This window comes from Atractosteus spatula, chromosome 4 (genome assembly GCF_055471065.1).
Source record: "Atractosteus spatula isolate fAtrSpa1 chromosome 4, fAtrSpa1.hap1, whole genome shotgun sequence".
Lineage (NCBI taxonomy): Eukaryota > Metazoa > Chordata > Actinopteri > Semionotiformes > Lepisosteidae > Atractosteus > Atractosteus spatula.
In genome coordinates, this window is record NC_142709.1 from 54,495,959 (window position 1) to 54,515,626 (window position 19,668).

Sequence of the window (19,668 nt, forward strand, 5' to 3'; positions counted from 1 at the left end):
ATCACGATGTATTTTTTCTTGGATTTTTTAATCAGCTTCTGGATGTATTTTTTTTAGTTTTTATTTTTATTTCTCCTTTAAAGGAGTATCATACCAAAAGGGTGCTCCAAGAAGTACTGTACTGTGTGCCTGTAATTGCCATCAGAATTGGTCATGAATCTCCAGGAAGAAACGGTTGTCGTTAGTTTTCTATATTGTTACAGCTTTGGGGTGACTGAGAAGTCTCTCTTAGATGTTAAATAAAGTTTGTGACACTGGGAAGAGTAAATACTTCTAACTTCAAAGGAGAGAGGATGTTTGCTGAGGTCTGGGAGGTCCCTTGAGCAGAAACTATGGTAAAGTTTACCTTACTATAGCTTGGGAAGTTGTGGATTAATGATCGGCAAGGAGCAGCACAGAAAGAGACAATATAAGATCACATTGGGAGACGGAGAGGGGGAGAGAGACGACAGGCAGAGAATAGGAGAGACAAGAAGGGGAGAGAGAAGTCCGCAGGAGTTGGGGCTTGAAGCTTGTGCCAGGCGAGAGCCCCTTCTTCTTGATCAATATCATTTGTCCTTTTTAGAATGCCATGGGAAAGTGCCCCAGTGGGCTAACCAGTGAAGGCTGAGGACTGTAGCCCCGTGTCTTGTCTTCAGTTTAACAGGAGAACATGACCAGACGTGAGAAAAGTTACCAATGAGAGGAGGACACAGTAGCTCGTTTGTTTGTTAGTAGCTAATTTATTTTCATTCGGTTGATCCTTTCTTACATCATGCTCCTGTCAGTTTCCATAACATGCTCCAGACACGTACAACTCTTTTTGTAAAGCAATGTCCCCTTTTCTCAGTTTTAAACAAAACTGGTCAAGTGCCACTAGGCTTGAACAAACCCAAGTCACAGAACATTCTTATCTTATCTTATCTGAACAGAACTGGGCAAAGGGGCAACAGTACAGGTCACAATCTGCTTGCTAGAAGCCTGTTTGTTATCATGTTGTTAACGTAAGTTGCTTTTTTCACTTCGAACAGGAGCTTTCCCCCCCCATTAGTGGCAATAAAATGTGGGAGCTCCCTGACAATTATTGTTCCCAGAAATGTGAGAATGCCAGTCATGCTGTGTAGCAGGCCAATTTAAGAAAGGGCTGCACTTAAGCTGGCCTGCCACTAGAGGTCACTATAAGGCTTCCAATCTTTGTAAATAGCCACACCAGGGATTCATTGTGCAATTATTGGTTAATTAGTAAAGGGTTGAGAAACTCAAATTCTCACATGGCTGTAATTGGATATTTAAAGTGGGTCTATGGTATTTGCAGTGTAGATTTTGTTTTGTCATCTGAAAAGGTATCCATTAAAAAGTCTTGGATTTCTCTTGTGTTGACCATCTGTTTTGTGTGCAGACCCTTGGGACTGCTCTGCTTGAGGATAAGGTCTGTCACAAATTGGAGCTTAAACTAGGAACAGAGTGGTGTTGAAAAACACAGAGCTGCTACCCTAGATTTTAATTTAAAAAACCAGATGATGTCCTTGAACTGGCACTATGGAGAACTTATTTGGGAACGCATGAGCCCTCCCCAAAAAAATGGGATGAAAGGGAAGAGAGACATCTTAAGGATGATGGGTCCCAGGCTTCTGGTATGGGCAAAGCGGCAGTGCTGCCCACCCTTGACTGGATGTTGGACTGGGTGGAGTACCCCAGAATGGAGCCGGATAAGTGAGGCAGCTGTGAGGAGGCTGGTTTGCTGAGGTTGGCACTGCTGCCCCAGGCTGATGAAGCTCACCCTCCTGGTGGGGGAAATACCTGCATGGCCTTCTCAGGCAGCAGTCGGCCCCCTGCTCTGGGGAGAAGGATCAGAAGTTTATGGTGCCTGTTCCATGGGGAGAGAAAAGCAGTAGATTTGAATGGGAAGATTCCAGAGGAGAAGCCCAGGTGAAGGAGCTGTAGAGTATCCATGACCAGGGGCTCATGGGTTCAGGTGCCCACTTGTGTTCCAGCTGCTGGAAGATTCCTGTGGTGCTCTGTTAAACCATTCTACAATGGGAGAATGCCACTCTGTGGGATGCCCTCCAGCAGAACACCAAACAGACACTGAGCCAGCAAGGTATAGACCTAGGAAAACTGCATCCAAGATGCTAGTCTTCCAGCTCACAGGCTGAGGCCCTCCAGGTTCGTGAAGTTCAAACTGGCCACATGTATGAATCCAACCAGACAGCTGCAGTCCAGGCTGAAAGTGATGTACAGTTTGGTATTGAAAGTAAATGGGAAGAGGAAGAGATCCATCTGCGAGACAGCATGAAGGATGGAAAGGCTGTCTGGCCTCGGATGACGGTGAAGGGCTGAGAGAGAAAGCTGAGGCTGCGCTGGTGAGGGCTGGCAGAGGACAGACTGGGCCCACAGGACTGCCAGTGTCCCATTGTGGGATTGGAAACAGGACTGATGGGATTGGGATAATGAGGGACAGTTGTGGACTGGAACAGGCTGGACCGGACCAGGTTCTGTATGCAGAAAATGGAAAAGCTTTGTGTTGTACACAAAATGGGGAACTCTTGGTGTGGCGAGTGCTTCCTGAACATGACGTAACAGGGTATAAATGCTTACGATTACACTCTTGCCAGTGAAACATTATCCAATTGGCTGTTTTGATGTAAAAAGCTTGATGGAATCTGTCCAAGTACGTGTTGGAAATTGAAAGGTCTGTTTCTTGAGATTCATTACAGCAGAACTTTGCAATTGACTAACACATTGACCATAAAAAATAATCAGTAAAAACAATGGAACTTGCAACTTTGGTTTTTGTGACTGCTGTAAGACAAATATTGTAACCAATGATTAATTCCTGGATATTTTTCATTCTCTTAAACTTCTGTTCTCAAGCTGCTGTCTTGTAGCCTGAGGCAGTTTGTAAATTGTTCATGGGGGAGTGGGTGGTGGAGCTTGCATGTTCTCCCAGTGATTGTTGCCAAGTGTGATGGGGACGGTTATGGACAGCCATTGTCCATGGTCCAGCGATTTGTCCCTCCAGGGTGAAACTAGGATAGACTCTAAGGACAAGCAGTGGATAGGTTACACAGGTGGATGCTCATTTTACAAGTTATGCACAATTGTTCTCATGATGTTTAAGATGGAGGGGGAGGAATCTAGTGTTGATGCCAACCCTATGGTTTGAAATGGTTATTGGGGGAGGTGTGTCATCATGTACATTTTGCAGCTTACATTTAAACCCTGTTCATATGTAAATTATGTGAATGAACCGAGAGATATTATGATGCAGGTCCTTATAAAAGTTTGTTGGCATCTGTTCTGAATCTCAATTTTAAAAAAACCTCAAAAGCTATCTGGGTAGAGTTTTTTCACCCTGTGTTTCCTTTCTTCTCGCAGTCCAAAAACATGCTGGTACGTTAATTGGCCCTGCTGTGAGTGTGAGTTGGTCTGTGTGTGCCCTGGGATGGACTGGCATCCTGTCCAGGGTATATTTTGCCTTGTGCCCGTTGCTTGCCAGGATAGGTGCTGGGCCACCATGATGCTGTACTGATGAAATGGTTAAGTGACATGATGTAGCCCATTTCCTAAACCAATTTGTATTTTCTATAACGGGGCAGATCTTTCCTCTGTGAGTTGTCTTCACAGGGGGAGAATTACTACGTACTTCACACAAAAGACGTTTGAATGAGGATCTGTGGAAATGTGATTGCAAAGGAATAAATGGGGGTTAATTCCAGCCTAAAAAGTGTGTGTGTGTGTGTGTGTGTGTGTGTGTGTCTCATGTTGTGGCCTGATCTCTGCTGCTGCTGTGCAAGGCTGGGACTAGACACTACTTAGACTACTTTAAGGAGGCTTGGGTTGTTCCTGGAAGTAGTATTGGTGGCTTTTCCCTCAGACCCTGACATTCCAAACGTGTCCCAGTCTTGTGACAGGGTACAAATGCTTTAGGAGCTGCTGTCCTTCAGGGCAGCCATTAATGCTAAATTACTGCTAATAATGCTAGGAACTCTTAATCTGGGCTTCTGGCCTGGCGGCGCTGCAAAATCATATCGGAAGACCCTCGGGTGCAGAAGCAAGGTGCTTACTCTGCAAAGTTTTCCCTCATGTGAAAGAAGAAAGAACTGCTTTCAAACTGCACATTAAATGTTTCCTGTTGAGCCGAATAGTTTTTCCATGAAACTACCAGGCTCAGTATTATACTTTATACAAGGAGGAGGAGGATGATGATGATGATGATGATGATGATAATTTTACATGTATAACAAAACAATAGATGCACACTTTTTGGCACAAAAAATAAATTTAGGCCAGAAAGGGTTAAGTTGAGGTCCCATGTACTTGGTCATGATCGATCTGGGGGCACTTCTCAGTTGTTCATGAAACTTCAGTGGGGGAATAAAGCATTAGGGTAAAAGTGCTATATTAATTACAATTAAATTAATATATGGATATTATGTAACATTGTGCATTGATGTTGAAAGTCAATAGTCAGATCTGGTTCGTATCCAGTTAAACCTCCAGGGGTGCTGTACAATGGCTGACCCTGCGCTCTGACCCCAAGCTTCTCTCCCTGTCTGTGTGTCTGTGGGTTTGTGTCTCATGGAGAGCAAGCTGGGGTATGTGAAAAGACGAATTCCTAATGCAAGTAATTGTGTTTGGCTAATAAGGTGATCTGATCTAAATTATCCATTTTAATTGTATGGTGGGGATGGAAAAGAATTATTGCTCGTTAATTTGATATTCTATTTCTCATCACCTTGTCTTTTATCGGCTGCCATTTGTTTTCTAAAGAACATTCTACCCTTCGTCTTCTAAGGTCACTTACAGTGGCTTTTTTCCCCAGTATGTTCTGCTTTCGCACGTAGTCTGTATACAGTATCATGTGTAAATTAACAGTTAGGAGGTGTCACTGGCGATAAAGCCGTAATTTGCTTGTGCCACCACCAGACGGCTCATGTGGAGCAGCGTAATTGTCTACTGATGGCCGATTATCCGAATCTTTACTGTCACCCCTTTCCTAAAGGCATCTTGCTACGTTTACAAATATAAAAGTTTAGATGGCTTTTAACATATATGTAATCCTACAGTGCATGTCAGTATTAGAGTAGAGAGATGAGCAGGTTGCCCAAAGATCAGAAACCACAAGCTGGCAGTATGCAGTGCTTTTACTCTCCTCTCCCCCGTTTCTCCTCAAGTGTGGGATTTTTACTAGGCTTTCTTCTCATATTATTAAAAACAATTTGTCATCTTTCCTCTAAGATTTCTGTTCTGGACCTCTGTTTTTGAAACTGTTAGCTCAGTTTATGCAGTTTAAGGTAAATGAGGGGAAAAAATGCAAATTTAGTAAAACCCTGAAGGTTCCCTCAGCCTTTATCTGACTGTGCTCAGTATCTTTATCAGAATCATAATGCACTGTGAGGTTTCAGCCACCAGTTCAGAAATGTATTAATACTTTAGTAGGGTTCAAATTCAGACTTTCAGACGGTCACATCAAAGTGCAAAAGGGGCAGTCTTCACAGCTGAATGTGGTCCATTATTTGGCACCACCAGGTCAGTGCTGGGGTAAAATACAGCTGGTCTCTGATCTGAAGAAACATGTTTCAAAAGGGGGATTCCAGATTTTCACACCATGTTTTGGTCACTGAGGTGATTGCCTTGTAAAATTCAGAAATCCTGAGGAAAAGATGGAGTACAAACAATATTACTGCGAAGAATAATGTTGAGATTGAGGAGCTGAATATTTATACTTCCCATCAAGGTTACCATGCTGTGTAACTTGAGAATAATTGGAGTTGTTCTAAGTGTTTGCACACCTGTCCTGTGGGCTTCAGTCAGTAAACGCAGCTAGAGGTCTAAATGAACAAAGGTGTGGTACTAGTGGTTAACCAAAGATACTCTAGTAAAATCTGTTAGCCCTCTTGGAATGTACCCTGTTTGACAATAATTGCCACCTCCATGGGGATGGATCACAGGACAAAGTAGGCCTTAAAGCATAATTTTAAATACAACAGGAAAGGGAGGACAAGAACCGAGAGAGATTTTCATCATAAGAGCAAGTGGTGAAGATCTGACCATGTGACAGTTTACCTCTAGCAAGCAGACTGGAAACCAGATTCTTTTGCGGGCCAACTGAACGGTAGTGAAGCGATTCAAAGGAACAATTGTCCAGCTGAAATAATCCTTGCGTTTTGACACGCAATAAAAGGCCAAAGGTAAAAATCTAATGGAAAGTAATAATTGCTTACAGTACTTTATATAGCGCTTTTCTGGACACTCCACTCAAAGTGCTTTACAGGTAATGGGGACTCCCCTCTGCCACCACCAATGTGCAGCATCCACATGGTGGATGAAGTAAAGGTACAAACCTGCACAACTTTATTTCTTTCCATTGTGGCACGGATAGTTTCTTGTGAAGTCAGTGGACAAAACATCATCCTGTGACAGGAAACCACACACACCCCACTGAGAAACTGCAACAGGAAATGCACTGAAATGACCAGTTAACAACGTATCATGCGGAAATCTGTGTGACCTCTCTGAATAGACTTCTCTCCTCGTCTCTCATTCAGGTCCATTTCAGAATGCTTCCCAAAAGGAGCTCAGTCTACAGCCTTCTTTCATTCTCTTTGATGTTCAGCTTTCTGCCTGGTAAGTAGTTCTGTTTTAATTGCTCAGTGAAACGTGCAATGAACTGAACACATTTCACTTAAAGAATCATTAACAATATGAGAAAAGGTCTGCATTTTGGGGTCTCGGATATAAAGGTTTATCTGCTGTTTAATCTGCTGATTTTTCCAATGCTTCACTATAGTTTAACAATTTCTCAGTCCTAAAAAGACTAAGTTTTTGTAGCATATGAACATCTCACCTGAAACGGGAAACGGGAAACGGGATCATAAAATGTCTGACCGCCAAAAAATCCTGCAATTAATATTTTAAAACTTTCTTTACTAAAACATATTTGAAACGCTACCTTAGCATTTTCAACCAAGTTGGTTTGTATGTTCTTCCTGTGATCAAGTTAGTTTTTGCCAGGTGCTCCAGTTTCCTCCCACAGTCGAAAGACATACTCATGGCTTAATTGGCTTCTGGGAATATTGGCCCAGGTGTGAGTGTGTGCATGTCTGTGTTTGCCAGTGTGCGCCCTGTGATTGGATACACCCTGGACAGGACGCTCGTCTGTCCTGTGCCCATTGCTTGCTGGACGGGCTCTGGCTCCCTGGCAATCCTGAATTGCATAAAATGGTTCGTCTTCAAGTTATTACTTATCATATCCTTTAGCTTCAATAGCTCAGAATCTTGAATCAACATGTACGTTTATATTACAAACACAGTGCTGTCTTGTTAAAGTAAGATGCAACTTTATTGTACATTATGCTAAAGAACAGTATTTTTGTTGTGAAAGCAACAGAACAATTGTTCTAAAAAATATTTTTTGCCAGTGGTAAAATCACTGTTCAGTAGCCAGTGCAAAATTTTTTTTAATCGGATGTTAACCATTTTCAGTATAGTAAGAGCCTCAATATTTTTTAACACTGTATTATGTAATAAAGTAATTCAAGTAGGTACAGTAGCTGCATCAGCATGTGTAGGCTGCAAAGGAACAGGTAACGGGTTTATTACATACTGAAAAAGGAAACGCAACATTTCGGCTGTGGAAAACCTTTTTAAAGGTTTAAAATACCAAAATATTAACACATTTAATCTGTTGCTATGTTTGATAACTCATCAGAAAAAGAAAGCTTAAATAGTATAAATTGTAACTGTGTCTGTGGAAATGTTCAAAATAAATTTAGCATTTTTTCCATCCCTAATGTTGCGCAAGATCTCGTTTGTATTATCAGGTAATGAGTTCAAAACTTTTTGCTTCAATACAGTATATGTTCAAGATGCAAGTCTAACTTGCTGTGTCATTTCTCGCTAATCAGTTAAATTTATTGAATACAAAAATGGAGGTATACTTTTTGTACCTCTCTGAAAACACAAATAGGTATGCACTGTTCATTTGTCTTCATTAGCAAAGCTGCTGTGACCCAGATTATTGGGTATCTAGTAACCCTGGGTTTTTAAAACCATACATAGTGAAGTGGAGCATAAAGACACAAACTTTCAGAGACCGTTTCTTCCCACAAGCTGTAAGTTACTGAACTCCAACCCTACCAGTGGCGTACACTGATGGTTTTCTTTCTCGCACTGCTTGTCCGACTTTTTTTTTTTTAAGTTGTATGTTATTTTACTTGCTGCTGCTGCTGCTGCTGTACTGTTTGTTTTTGGCGATCCCTTTAATGTCTTTGTATTGGAGCATACATGCAAAGAAGCATTTCATTGCACGTGCGCATATGACAATGAACTGAAATGTTGGAGCTGCTGTGTCAAACTGAAGTTTTCCCCAGACTGATTGATTTGGGGGGCCTTTGTCAAAAAGGCGTTAGACTCGGTAGCTCTCTGAACCTGTAGGAATTGCTTTCAGAAAATAGATTTTCTGCTTTTTTTTTCTCTTTTTATTCTTTTCCAGGTATGTCAAAGGCCCTCTCTCTCAAAGTGCATGAGAGCCCAGCAGTGGGCCATGTCCATCGGTCAGTCATGTTGCCCGTGTCCTACACAATAGCAAAGTCCTACAAGTTCTTACAGATCACCTGGTCGTTCAATAGTGAGCTCCTTCTTAAATATGTCAGACCCTGTCTTCCCACCTCCGATAAGGCCTGCAAACCTCAGCAGTTTATAGTGCCAGCATACAGGGGCAGAGTAAGCCTCTTCCCACAGAACGCGTCCCTACAGATAGAAGGTCTGCGGCCCACTGACTCTGGGAACTACAGCCTGAGAGTGTCCTTGTCCAACAGGGAACAGAGAGCTGTTGTCTGCCTCCTTGTCACAGGCCCAAGGAGTAAGGACACTGGTAAGGACATTGTCTAGACTGTAGTAGTGGTCTCCTTTATTCATTTCAGGACTACAGTTTAATGAAACCAATACTTTTTGATGCAAAATCAAATTGCATATCAACAGCTGACTGAAGTCTTTGTCAGGGGTTTTCAAATTGTGGTTGAGTAGCAACTGAAAGAAGCTGTTTTTTTAAAAAGAGAAAACTAGGTGTTTTCAAGCATGTGGAAGGGATAATGACACCCTAGTCATGCTTTTACCAGCTGCTGTATCTTTATTATGAAAACCAATGTGAACGATATGTAGGCTTCAGATGCATTCATATTTTGAGATAAACTGGGCCTGCTCCAGTAAAAATATCATGCTGTATGTGTTGTGGCAAATTCTTAATCAATATTGCACAAATTCAGTTTTTGAGCATACTACCAAGGGTTTCGCAACTCTTGCACGCAGTACATCAGCTCAAAAAGAAGTTTCATTCACACTTTGTGTAGTTGTCCTGTTTTATGATGTTTGACCTGCCCTTCCTTTTGTGACACAAGTTGGTTTCACACTTCAAGTGTTAGTCATGTCATGAGATGATCACTTCTACTCTGAACATCTTGTAGATGTTGTAGAAGGAAATCACTTAATCACAGATATTTAATAAAACAAGATTTGTTTTATCTGTGATTTGTTTTATCTGTGATAAAATAAGATTTGTTTTATCACAGATCTTGATGTATTAAATATGAGATATGGCAAAATGTTTCAAAAGTATTACATTTCTTGGGTTGGGGGTGGAGCTAGCAGAAATACCAAGTTCAAGATGACACTAGGAAGTTAAAGGGCTTGTGTTAGGTTCATTAGATCAGACACTTTTTCTCCAGTTCTGTCTTGTACTTGTAGGTGAGGAGCTTACCAGCCAGAGATCCCTCACGCCAGCAGAAGAGCAAAGCACACACAGAGGTGAGCACTTCTCCTTGCAGTGCAGTACAGCACAGAATAGTGGAATATTCCACTCTGCTTAATCAAGGTCCGTTTTACTTCTGTACACAGCCTGCAGTCGGTTAAGGTTACATTGCTAGAGTTTTCACAACTTTTTAGGTTGCTTCTTTTAGATCTTGTATTTTTTGGCATGCATTATATGATGAGATTTCTTCCCATTTGGGAAGAAGCTGTATAAGTCATCAACCTTATACAGGTTATGCTTACTTAAGGACTAATGATGTTGCTGGTAGCACGCTTTGCTCTCTTATAATGAGTTTTTCTCACAGTTCTCAGTTTTGTCTTTCCGTACTGCTCTGAAGAAATGGCTGGATGAGATCATTTCTTTTATGTGTGCACAATCAATGCTACAGGAAACGGTTAAAAATTGGCATTCATTTGTTCCAATGCTCACCTGGTGTATGTAGCAATCGGCACCAGTCAGGTTGACTAAGGAACACAACTGCAGTTGATGATAGAAAAATGACCAGAGAATATTTATCAGAGAAGGAAAAACTGTAAAACCACTGTTGCTAAAATCGCCAGCATCCTCCACAGTGCAGGGGTGTACAGTAGGTATCACAATCTGCTGTTCACAGGATATTAGAGTTCTGGAACAAAATGTTATGGACAGAAAGAGAAACCTCTACCGAAGTCATAGCAAGGTAAAAGTGTGGAGTAAGGAATGAACTACAGATTCAAAGCATTCAGTACCTGTTCATCTGTGAAACAAGGCAGAGACAGTGCAATGGCTTGGGTATGTGTGACAACTTCTGGAACTAGCTCACTCATTTTTATTGATACTGCAACTAAAGATTGCAGCAGCAGAATGAATTCAGAAGCGAACAGAAACATCTATGTACAAGAAAATGCCCCCAGACTCATTAGACACTGTTTCCATCAGGCTGTGAGATAATGACCCAAAACACACTGCCAATGTTGCCAAGGAGTTCATCAAGGGAAAAAAGTACAAAGCCTTAGACTGGTCATATTAATCTCCTGATTCATATCCAGTAGAGCATGGAATTTCACTTGCTGAAAAGTTGACTAAAGGTAGAAAACATCCAAAACAAATGGCAACTGTAAAAAAAAAACTAGCAAAGGCTGGAAAAAGCAACTCAAAAGAACAAACTAAGATTGGCAGTGTTATTGGATCTCAGGCTTGATGCAGTTATTGCATGCAAAGGATTTGCAACCAACAACTAATATTTATACTATTTAATTTACTTTAAGTTAATTTGTCCCATTTACTTATGCTCATTTAAAATGGTGGGATAGAACACAAAAAGTGGTATTAATCTAAAACATTAAAGCATATATGTGTAGAAATAACCAGAAATAAAAAGTGACATTTTCTTTGCCTCATTCATTTTTATCTCAAATTGCTTGAGTATACAGCAAAAAGTCATTTCTGCTTCACTGTCCCAGTGCTTCTGGAGGGCACTGTAGGTCCACACTAGGTCATATGTTGGGTAAAAGCACCTGCTGTGAAAACTTAACTGGTAACCGTTTGACACATCTGTTTCAGAAAGGGACAAGAGGAGGATGGAATTGATTAATGTCATCCGCCTGGTGCTGTCTGTGCTGATACCATTGTTTTGCTTCTTCCTTCTCGGATGGTTGTCGAAGTCTTCTTGTGGTGAGTGTGCTCGTTTCACTTTTCTTACCTTTCTTACCTTTCTTTGAACATCAGGAAGTCTGAAAGCAAGAGGAGGCCTTTCTGCCCAATTTGACTGTTTCTTGAAGGCTTTTCCAGTCTCCCACAGCCCCTTGTGTAAAGAAGTGCTTTCTATTCTCGCTCTTAAATTCTGTTCCCCTTATGTCCCCTTGGTTCATGTATCACTGTTAAATCTCAAGAAGCTTAGTGGTTTGACTTTGACAGTTTTTGAGGATTTTATACAAAATCTTCAAATAAAGGTATTTCAACTAACAGCTGTAGTGCTCAGATAGTACAATTCTGCCTTCTGACTGCAGGTGGAGCTGTGTAGCCCCTCTAGATGTTCCTAATGGCAATCTGGGCTCTGTTATTAGCAGTAAGAGACCCAGGTTTCCCAGGAGGCAATAGACACTTGCCTGGTTGTGCAGGGGTCACACCTGCAATTGGGCTGTGATCTTGTAGTTTTGTCTTATGCTGCTTTGAGATGTGTCTAAACTAAAGGCAACTAAAGTTGAACAACAAGCAGCAATTACAATCTAGGGGTAAAAATACATATAATGAGAGCCATCTCCCAGCATACAAGTAGGGGGCACTTCTAGGGTGGTGGGAAAATACACTGCAAGTACTCCCAGAAGGCTCTACAGGTATCATAGAGTGGGTGGAATTAAGTTAAATGAGATGAAAGTTGTAAGTAGGTCAAGGAAAAGGTTAAACTGTCAGCTACCTTCCACCCATCCATTTTCTAACTGCTTTATCCAATTCAGGGTTGCAGGGAAGCCAGGACCTATTGCAACAAGCAACAAGCAACAAGCAACAAGCAACAAGCAACAAGCAACAAGCAACAAGCAACAAGCAACAAGCAACAAGCAACAAGCAACAAGCAACAGGCTCAAGGCAGGATACACCCTGGTCAGCACGCCAGTCCATCACAGGGGACACACTGACACAAACGTGCACATGCTCGCAACAGGGCCAATTTTCCTAGAAGCCGATTTACATACATTTTTGCATGGACGTCAAGATCCCTGCCCCACAAACATGCCCATAATGGAAGTGAGCCTGAACCAGGAGAAAGCTGTGGTTTAAAATGCTGCAACGCTTTAGGTTTGGAGAGTTGCAGCTGCTGGGTAAAGATACTGTTCTCTGAAGTGGGCAGAAGAGTCAACATGAATGGACATCTGGGGGATTTCAGTCTACAGGAGTCTGGAGCACAACAAGAGTGTCCTATTTCACCTCTTTTCTATGCTCTCTTTATAGGGCTATTAGCAGAGATTGTGAGACAGGCTGGTGAGTCATTGATGGGCTGGTGATATCGGGATGCACAGGGAACTCCTCAAGATCTCCCAGCACGCAGATGACCCAACAATGTTCCTGAACATTCGAGCAGGGGGCTGCAGAGAGCCCTCCAGGTCATGGGGCAATACTCCAGGACTTTGGGATCGAAACTCAACCACTGAAAGAGCAAACACAAGTTCTTTGACCCTGGAAGGACAGGAAGATGTCGCCAGAAGGTCTCGAGCTCTGCAGGAAGCTCCTTAAGATATTGGGGATTTCGTTGCAGACAACAAGACCATGAAGTGGACCAAGAGGTGAACACCAAGGTGAACATGAAGCTGGGTCTGTAGAACATGCGGTCACTGTCCCTCACAGGGACAGTGATGGTGTTGAAAGCGGCCATCCTGCCAGCTTTGGTTTACCTGGCTGTGGTGTACCCCCTGCCGGCCACACTGACAAGCGCTGCAAGGGATGGTCTTCAAGTTCTTCTGGGGAAAGCAGGTACAAGTACATCACAAGAAACCAAGATGAAGGAAGTAGGGAGAGACGTGCTACATTTTCCCATGAAACTTGACTACAACCCCTGTTGGGCATTGCAGGAGGCGATCGGCCACAAGTACCAGTACTTTTTCACCCTACACCCATGCTGTCAAGCGGAGCCAGAGGTACTGGACTCTACACCAACCACAGGGTCCGGTACAAGGAGGTGAGGAGGCAACTGGTAGCTGGAGAGAGGCTACAAACGGATGCAGCCACAAGAACTTGATAACAATTGAAAGGACCTCAACTAGATGGCCATGCACCAGAGGCTGGTGACTAGAGAGGTCCTCTATAGACGCTTGATCACCAGGAACCCACATTGCCCCTGGGACACATGCTTCGTCGAGGAGATGCAGGAGCCCATGTTCTGGAGCTGTCCCTTGGCCAAAGCGGTGTGGGGCAGAATGGACAAAACTTTTCAACTCCTGGGAGTGGGACCGGTGCTAAGCTCCTAATGCATCCTGCTGGGGCTGGCACTGACCAGATTGGACAAAGGGATGCTGTACTTGCTTTGGCTGCTGGTGTCCTTAAAACAAAGACTGTGAAACACATCCAGCACAACAGAGTAAGGAGGGAGGGAGCTGGAGGAGAGGATCCTTATGAACCTCAGAGGAAGGAAGAAGTGGGACGCCGCCAAATGGGGCTTCCCAACAGTGAAGGAGCACTAGAAGGGACTTTGAGCTCTTGTGGAGGACTGGAAGACTGCAGTTTCAGAACCAGGACAGGAAAAAGACATGGACAATAGCAAGTGGTGGGGCTTTGAGGAAATCTTCTATTGTGCAAATCCAGCCACAGCAACCACTTGTGCAGGTTGAAAAAAGACAATCGCCCAATTTAGAATGTTTCTTTAACTGAGTAGAGTTTTATGGTTTGTTAGTGTGTACTTATTGTAAGATGTCCTTTCAGGACGGAATAAACCTTTACCTGTTCCTTTGCAGCCTACGCATGCTGACACAGCTACCTACTTGCCCCTACTCTTTTTGAGAAATGCCTTGGGATTTTAATAAAAATGTTGAGTTCACATCTCATCCAAAGGACAGCAGCTGTTTACAGTATAGTGTCCCTGGCATTAGCATCCACATAGATTGTAGAGTGATCACCTCCTACTGGCCCCACTAACACTTCTTCCAGCAGCAACCTTAACTTTCCCAGGTAGTCTCCCATCCAGGTACTGACCAGGCTTACACCTCCTTAGCTTTGGTGGGCTGCCTGTCATGAGTTGCAGGGTGATATGGCTACTGGCAGTACCCTATTACTGGCCATTTATCAAACACTACTAGGACATGGCAGCCATGGCTGTCACCATGATGATTCTGGCCCAGGTGCAAGATCGCCACCTACTGGTTCACAGCACCACTTGTGGATGAAAACCACTTTTCCTTGGAGGTCTCCCTGAAACAGGGAGGGTTCTGGACTTATAACTGGGACATTGTGGGTTTGAATCCCAGGTGACACCCTGCTGTATGACCCTAGAGCAAGGTACTTCACCTGAAAAGCTCCAGTAGAATACCCAGGTGTATAAACACCTGCACATGTAGGTTGTTAGGGATAAAACAGTAAACGGTCTATCACACCAGTAGTGACCAGGTCACAAAATAGACCAGTTCAACTAATACCACGAAACAGGCTGTGATCATCAGCATATGATTTCTTGAGACGCGCGTTATCAGAAATTGACCAACAAGCCGAAACGACTGACCCTTACTGACGGGAGAACATTTCATTTGCACGAATACAAAAATACCTATTAGACATTTATCGGGACAACTAAACAACTAAAAATGATTGCTAAAGAGACCAGATATTGAGCCGGGACGAGGACAAAAGGTGATGCATCTTACTTACTTTAAGGACTGTTCCTTATGGTTTTTTGAATTCCTCGCACTCCTCTAGTTTAGTGCTTAAATGAATCATGGCAGCGTTGAGATTTTCCTGAAATAAAATTAACAGGACAATGTTCACATTCAAAACGGCCTCCAATATCCAAAACTCAGGCAAGGTGGCTCTGAATCTGTCAATTTAACCCCTCCACACCTAATCCTGTACAACGCCTTCGATGGGAAAACATTTATGGCCGGCGTGCTGTTTCGAAATCTGGCACACAACACAAATAGCCTTTTCTTCGTCCACGCGGAACACCTTCAGTTTCTCCGTGTGGAGACTACAGAGCTCTTTGGAATCCACGCTTGGTTTGCTCAGGTAGGAGAGTGCAATAGTTTGTAGGGCGCGGTTTACGATCACTTCGCCATCGGTACTTTGTCTGTAAAATGGGCAAAGCCGTGTGGTAGTCTCCTTCCAGCACGTATCCAAGCAAGCTTTACAGAAAGTATGACCGCATTTCAGAATGACTCGGTCTTTTGAAGATTTCGTAGCATACTGGACAAGAAAGCCCATCCTCTAGGTGCGAAGACCGCTCTGCCATTTCTTCTCACCAGCTGATCGGAAAGCCACAGCCTGCTTCAAAAATACTTTAAGTTTCACTTTCCTTTCTTTGGCGTAATTTAGGAAAAGGGCTTTTTATGAGTTTCTATATGCGATACTATTTGGTATCACCCAGAGGAAGTAATATTATAAAGCTTTACTTTAATTTTTGCTTTCCTTGAGGTCTTCGGTTGTGCCTCTTCGCCTTTTCCTGAATGTAGGATATTCTGCAGTTTTTAAAGTTAAAAATAAGAGCACAAAAAACGCTTACAAATGAAGGGAGACCATTAATCAAATCTGTCATTATTAGTTAGTAATTGATGTCACCTTGCTGTTCATTGGAAGAAGCCAATGTACTCTATTCAATAATATGCCATGCTTCATACTCCCATAACCCTTTGAGTATAAAGTGCCTCCTGTATTTGGGTTTTATTAATAGAATAGATTTAGTAATACATAGATCTACTGTACCCTTCTCTCTGGCCAGGCATGTGGTATGTCCCATGATTGTCAAGGATTGTAAATTAGTGGTAGGCCAGGCCTTTCCCTGTGTACTATGGGAATGATGACTCATCATGTAAGTGCTCTCATTTGGGCAGGAGGGTATTATTGTTGAGCATGCATCTAATGCATTGCTGAAGGCAACAGCAAGCCTGGCTAATTGGTCACTTCAGCCTCATAGCTTTATGGCTAGCGCACAGAAAGAAGACATCGACAGGAGGCACAGCTCCAGCTGCAGGAAGCTGCTGAACATCTGGCCAGCCACACCCCCTGCAGAGATGAGTCACCTATGTGTTGGCCGTGTAGTGAAATTAGTGCAAATACAGTTTAGCAGCAGGATGTATGACAACCAGATGATATTATAGCAACTATATCAACTTGCAACTCACAACTAGAAACCCACTGAAGCTAAGCAGGTGTGAGCCTGGTCAGTACCTGGATAGAGAGACCTCCTGGGAAAGCTAAGGTTGCTGCTGGAAGTGGTGTTAGTGGGGCCAGTAGTGGACGCTCACCCTGCAGTCTGTGTGGGTCCTAATGCCCCAGTATAGTGACAGGGACACTATACTGTAGAAAGGTGCCGTCCTTTGGTTGAGAAGTAAAACCGAGGTCCTGACTCTCTGTGCTCATTAAAAATCCCAGGGCGTTTCTCGAAAAGAGTAGGGCTGTTACTCCAGCAGCCTGGCCCAGTTTCTCATTGGCCTTTACCAATCCTATTAATATCCATCTATGAATGGATTTCATCACTCTCCCCTCCTCCCCACTGATAGCTGATGTGTGGTGAGTGTACTGTCACACTATGGTTGCCGTCACATCATCCAGGTGGTGCTGCACATTGGTGGTGGTGAAGGGGAGTCCCCATTACTCGTGAAGAGCTTTGAGTGGAGTGTCCATAAGAGCGCTGTATAAGTGTAAGGGATCATTATTAACGACAAGACCTTTTCTGACTGCAATATTGCACTTAAAATAATACTATTTGCTATGAGAAGGACATGTGCTATATTACTAAATTGGTGCATCAATCTATTTCCACATGAGCAGAATTTATCATGGGTTCCATGGGTAGAGTAACAATTATTGATTGTATTTACAAAGCACTTCTCCCAATGGATCCACACATACCCCACTGTACAATATAGGAAGGAGCTCACTTCACGGCCTCCCTCTGATTATAGCCTCACTGCATAGCAGAACAGAGACAGGGAGAAGTGAGGAATTGCACTCCTCTGAAAGGACAAAATTTAGGTAGGCCAAACTGAGCCAGCCCAAGTGAAAATGTCTTCCAAATATAATTATTTGTCAATTATTATTCCTTAATCGATATTCCCATAACAGAATACAGCATTCAGATTATATGAGTTCTGAGGAATTAAGCTATTCTATGCAAAATAACTTAATGGTACTTTCAAAGTTAACACAGTTAACTGGGCGGCACAGTGATACATTGGTTAACTTGCTGCCTCACAGTGCTGGGTCCCTGGGTTCAATGTGTTTGTATGTTCTTCCATGTTCATATGGGTTTCCTCCACAGCCTTAAGGCAAGTAGATTAATTGGCTTCTGGGAAAACTGGCCCATATTACAAACAATTGCATTATTATTAATTAAACACCAAACTAAACTAGATGATATTATTAAATTCACTGGTCAATGGTAAAAGTTAAGTTGGTTTACTTCTGGTTTGCACACTTCACTAATTACATTGCCTGCTGTCCCTGTTAGCCCTGTACCTGAACGTTTTCAACACAGATCACAAGCTACACACGCCATGGATACAGCGTCTTTCAAGCAAGTAAATCATGACAACAAAACGTAGCAGGATTTATCAGCAAGTAAAGCATGGCAGTAAACTGTAGATAATATGAACATTTCCTTTAATATAGTCTTCAGTGTGTCTGGGGGTTGCAAAAGTGCCCAGGTTTCCATAAGACAGAAGTGTGTTCCTACAAGTAAAACACACAACAACAGGCCAAAAACAGGTGAGTTTCTTCTGTGTGTGAACAGTATGACAGAATTCTGTTGTGCCCCAGCTTGCTTGAGCCTGGGGTGCCTGGTAATTTAGGTTCACTCCTGGCCGCCCCCTGGTGCCTCCTGGGTGTCAGTGCAGTGCAGGCTGGGATCCCTGTTGCCCCCGACCGAGGTCCTCCTCCGCTCGAGCTCCTTCTCGTATCGCTGCAACTGGGCCCAGAAGCCCTCATTGGGCTCCACCACCGAGCGGGCTGACTTCACCATCTGCAGACCCCAACGTGGGGAGGTGGGGGGAGAAGGAACACCAAGACCGAAGAGCAGTTGAGGAGTAGAGCCCAGACGATGCAGTTCAACATCAGGGCAACTTCTGCTTTTTGTTGCCTTGTTATTTAATTCCTTACTTGGTTCGTCAATTATATTATGCACGGCAAACTCATTTCTCACACTCTGGAGCACTCAGATGTGGTATGGGAAATACAGGGTGTGCCAGGTGATGACATACTGTACTCTTACATGTCTGAGTGCTCAGATCTGGTATAGGAAATAGAGAGTGTGCCAGGTGATGATATACTCTTCCATGTCTGAGTGTTCAGATCTGGTATAGGAAATAGAGAGTGTGCCAGGTGATGATATTCTCTTACATGTCTGAGTGCTCAGATCTGGTATAGGAAATAGAGAGTGTGCCAGGTGATGATATACTCTTACATGTCTGAGTGCTCGGATCTGGTATAGGAAGTAGAGAGTGTGCCAGGTGATGATATACTGTACTCTTACATGTCTGAGTGCTCAGATCTGGTATAGGAAATAGAGAGTGTGCCAGGTGATGATATACTCTTCCATGTCTGAGTGTTCGGATCTGGTATAGGAAGTAGAGAGTGTGCCAGGTGATGATATACTCTTCCATGTCTGAGTGTTCGGATCTGGTATAGGAAGTAGAGAGTGTGCCAGGTGACGATATACTCTTACATGTCTGTGAGGGTCATGGATGGCTGAACCTGGAAGAGTAAAAACTAAATCTCATCGTTTGTTTGTTCTAATTTCTACCCATCTTTGAATGTGATCTTCACAAGGACACTCACAGCCGAAGCAGAGCGATAAGGGACTCCAGAGCCCAGGGACGATGCCGAGACTGGCCCTCACCTGAAAGGCCTCCTGCAGGGATAGACCTCTGTGCTTCATCAGGTACGCCACGCAGATGGACGCTGACCGGCTGCGCCCGTTCTTGCAGTACACCACGCTGCGCCCGCCGCGGCGGGCCGTGCTCTCGATGGCGTCGGCGCAGTGGTCGAAGTGCCTGTACAGGTTCTCCGCGGGGTCGTCGTAGACGGGCACGCGCAGGGTGCCCACGCGCACGCTGGGGAAGGGCTGCTGCACGGACACGTTGATGCACAGCGTGACGGCCTCCCGGAGGATGAGCTCCTCGCTGCAGGCGGACCGGGCGTTGCCGATCAGCAGCGAGTCTGTGATCTTGCAGAGCTGGAGCATGTCCGCTGACAAGCGCGCACAC

General features: G+C 43.6%; 2 protein-coding genes across 2 annotated transcripts; one reads left to right on the plus strand and one right to left on the minus strand.

Moving 5' to 3' along the window:
- Positions 1-1,615: 1,615 nt before the first annotated feature.
- Positions 1,616-13,086, plus strand: LOC148836595 (uncharacterized). Its single transcript, XM_088914193.1, has 7 exons — positions 1,616-1,692; positions 3,479-3,483; positions 8,477-8,857; positions 9,727-9,786; positions 11,333-11,443; positions 12,226-12,355; positions 13,023-13,086. The coding sequence occupies exons 1-7, from the start codon at positions 1,616-1,618 to the stop codon at positions 13,084-13,086; spliced, it is 828 nt and encodes a 275-aa protein (XP_088770319.1).
- A 5,037-nt stretch (positions 13,087-18,123) lies between these two features.
- dusp28 (dual specificity phosphatase 28) lies at positions 18,124-19,652 on the minus strand. Its single transcript, XM_088914921.1, has 2 exons — positions 19,302-19,652; positions 18,124-18,425 (listed from the first exon to the last, which is right to left on the minus strand). The coding sequence occupies exons 1-2, from the start codon at positions 19,644-19,646 to the stop codon at positions 18,258-18,260; spliced, it is 513 nt and encodes a 170-aa protein (XP_088771047.1). The 5' UTR covers positions 19,647-19,652; the 3' UTR covers positions 18,124-18,257.
- Positions 19,653-19,668: the final 16 nt, after the last annotated feature.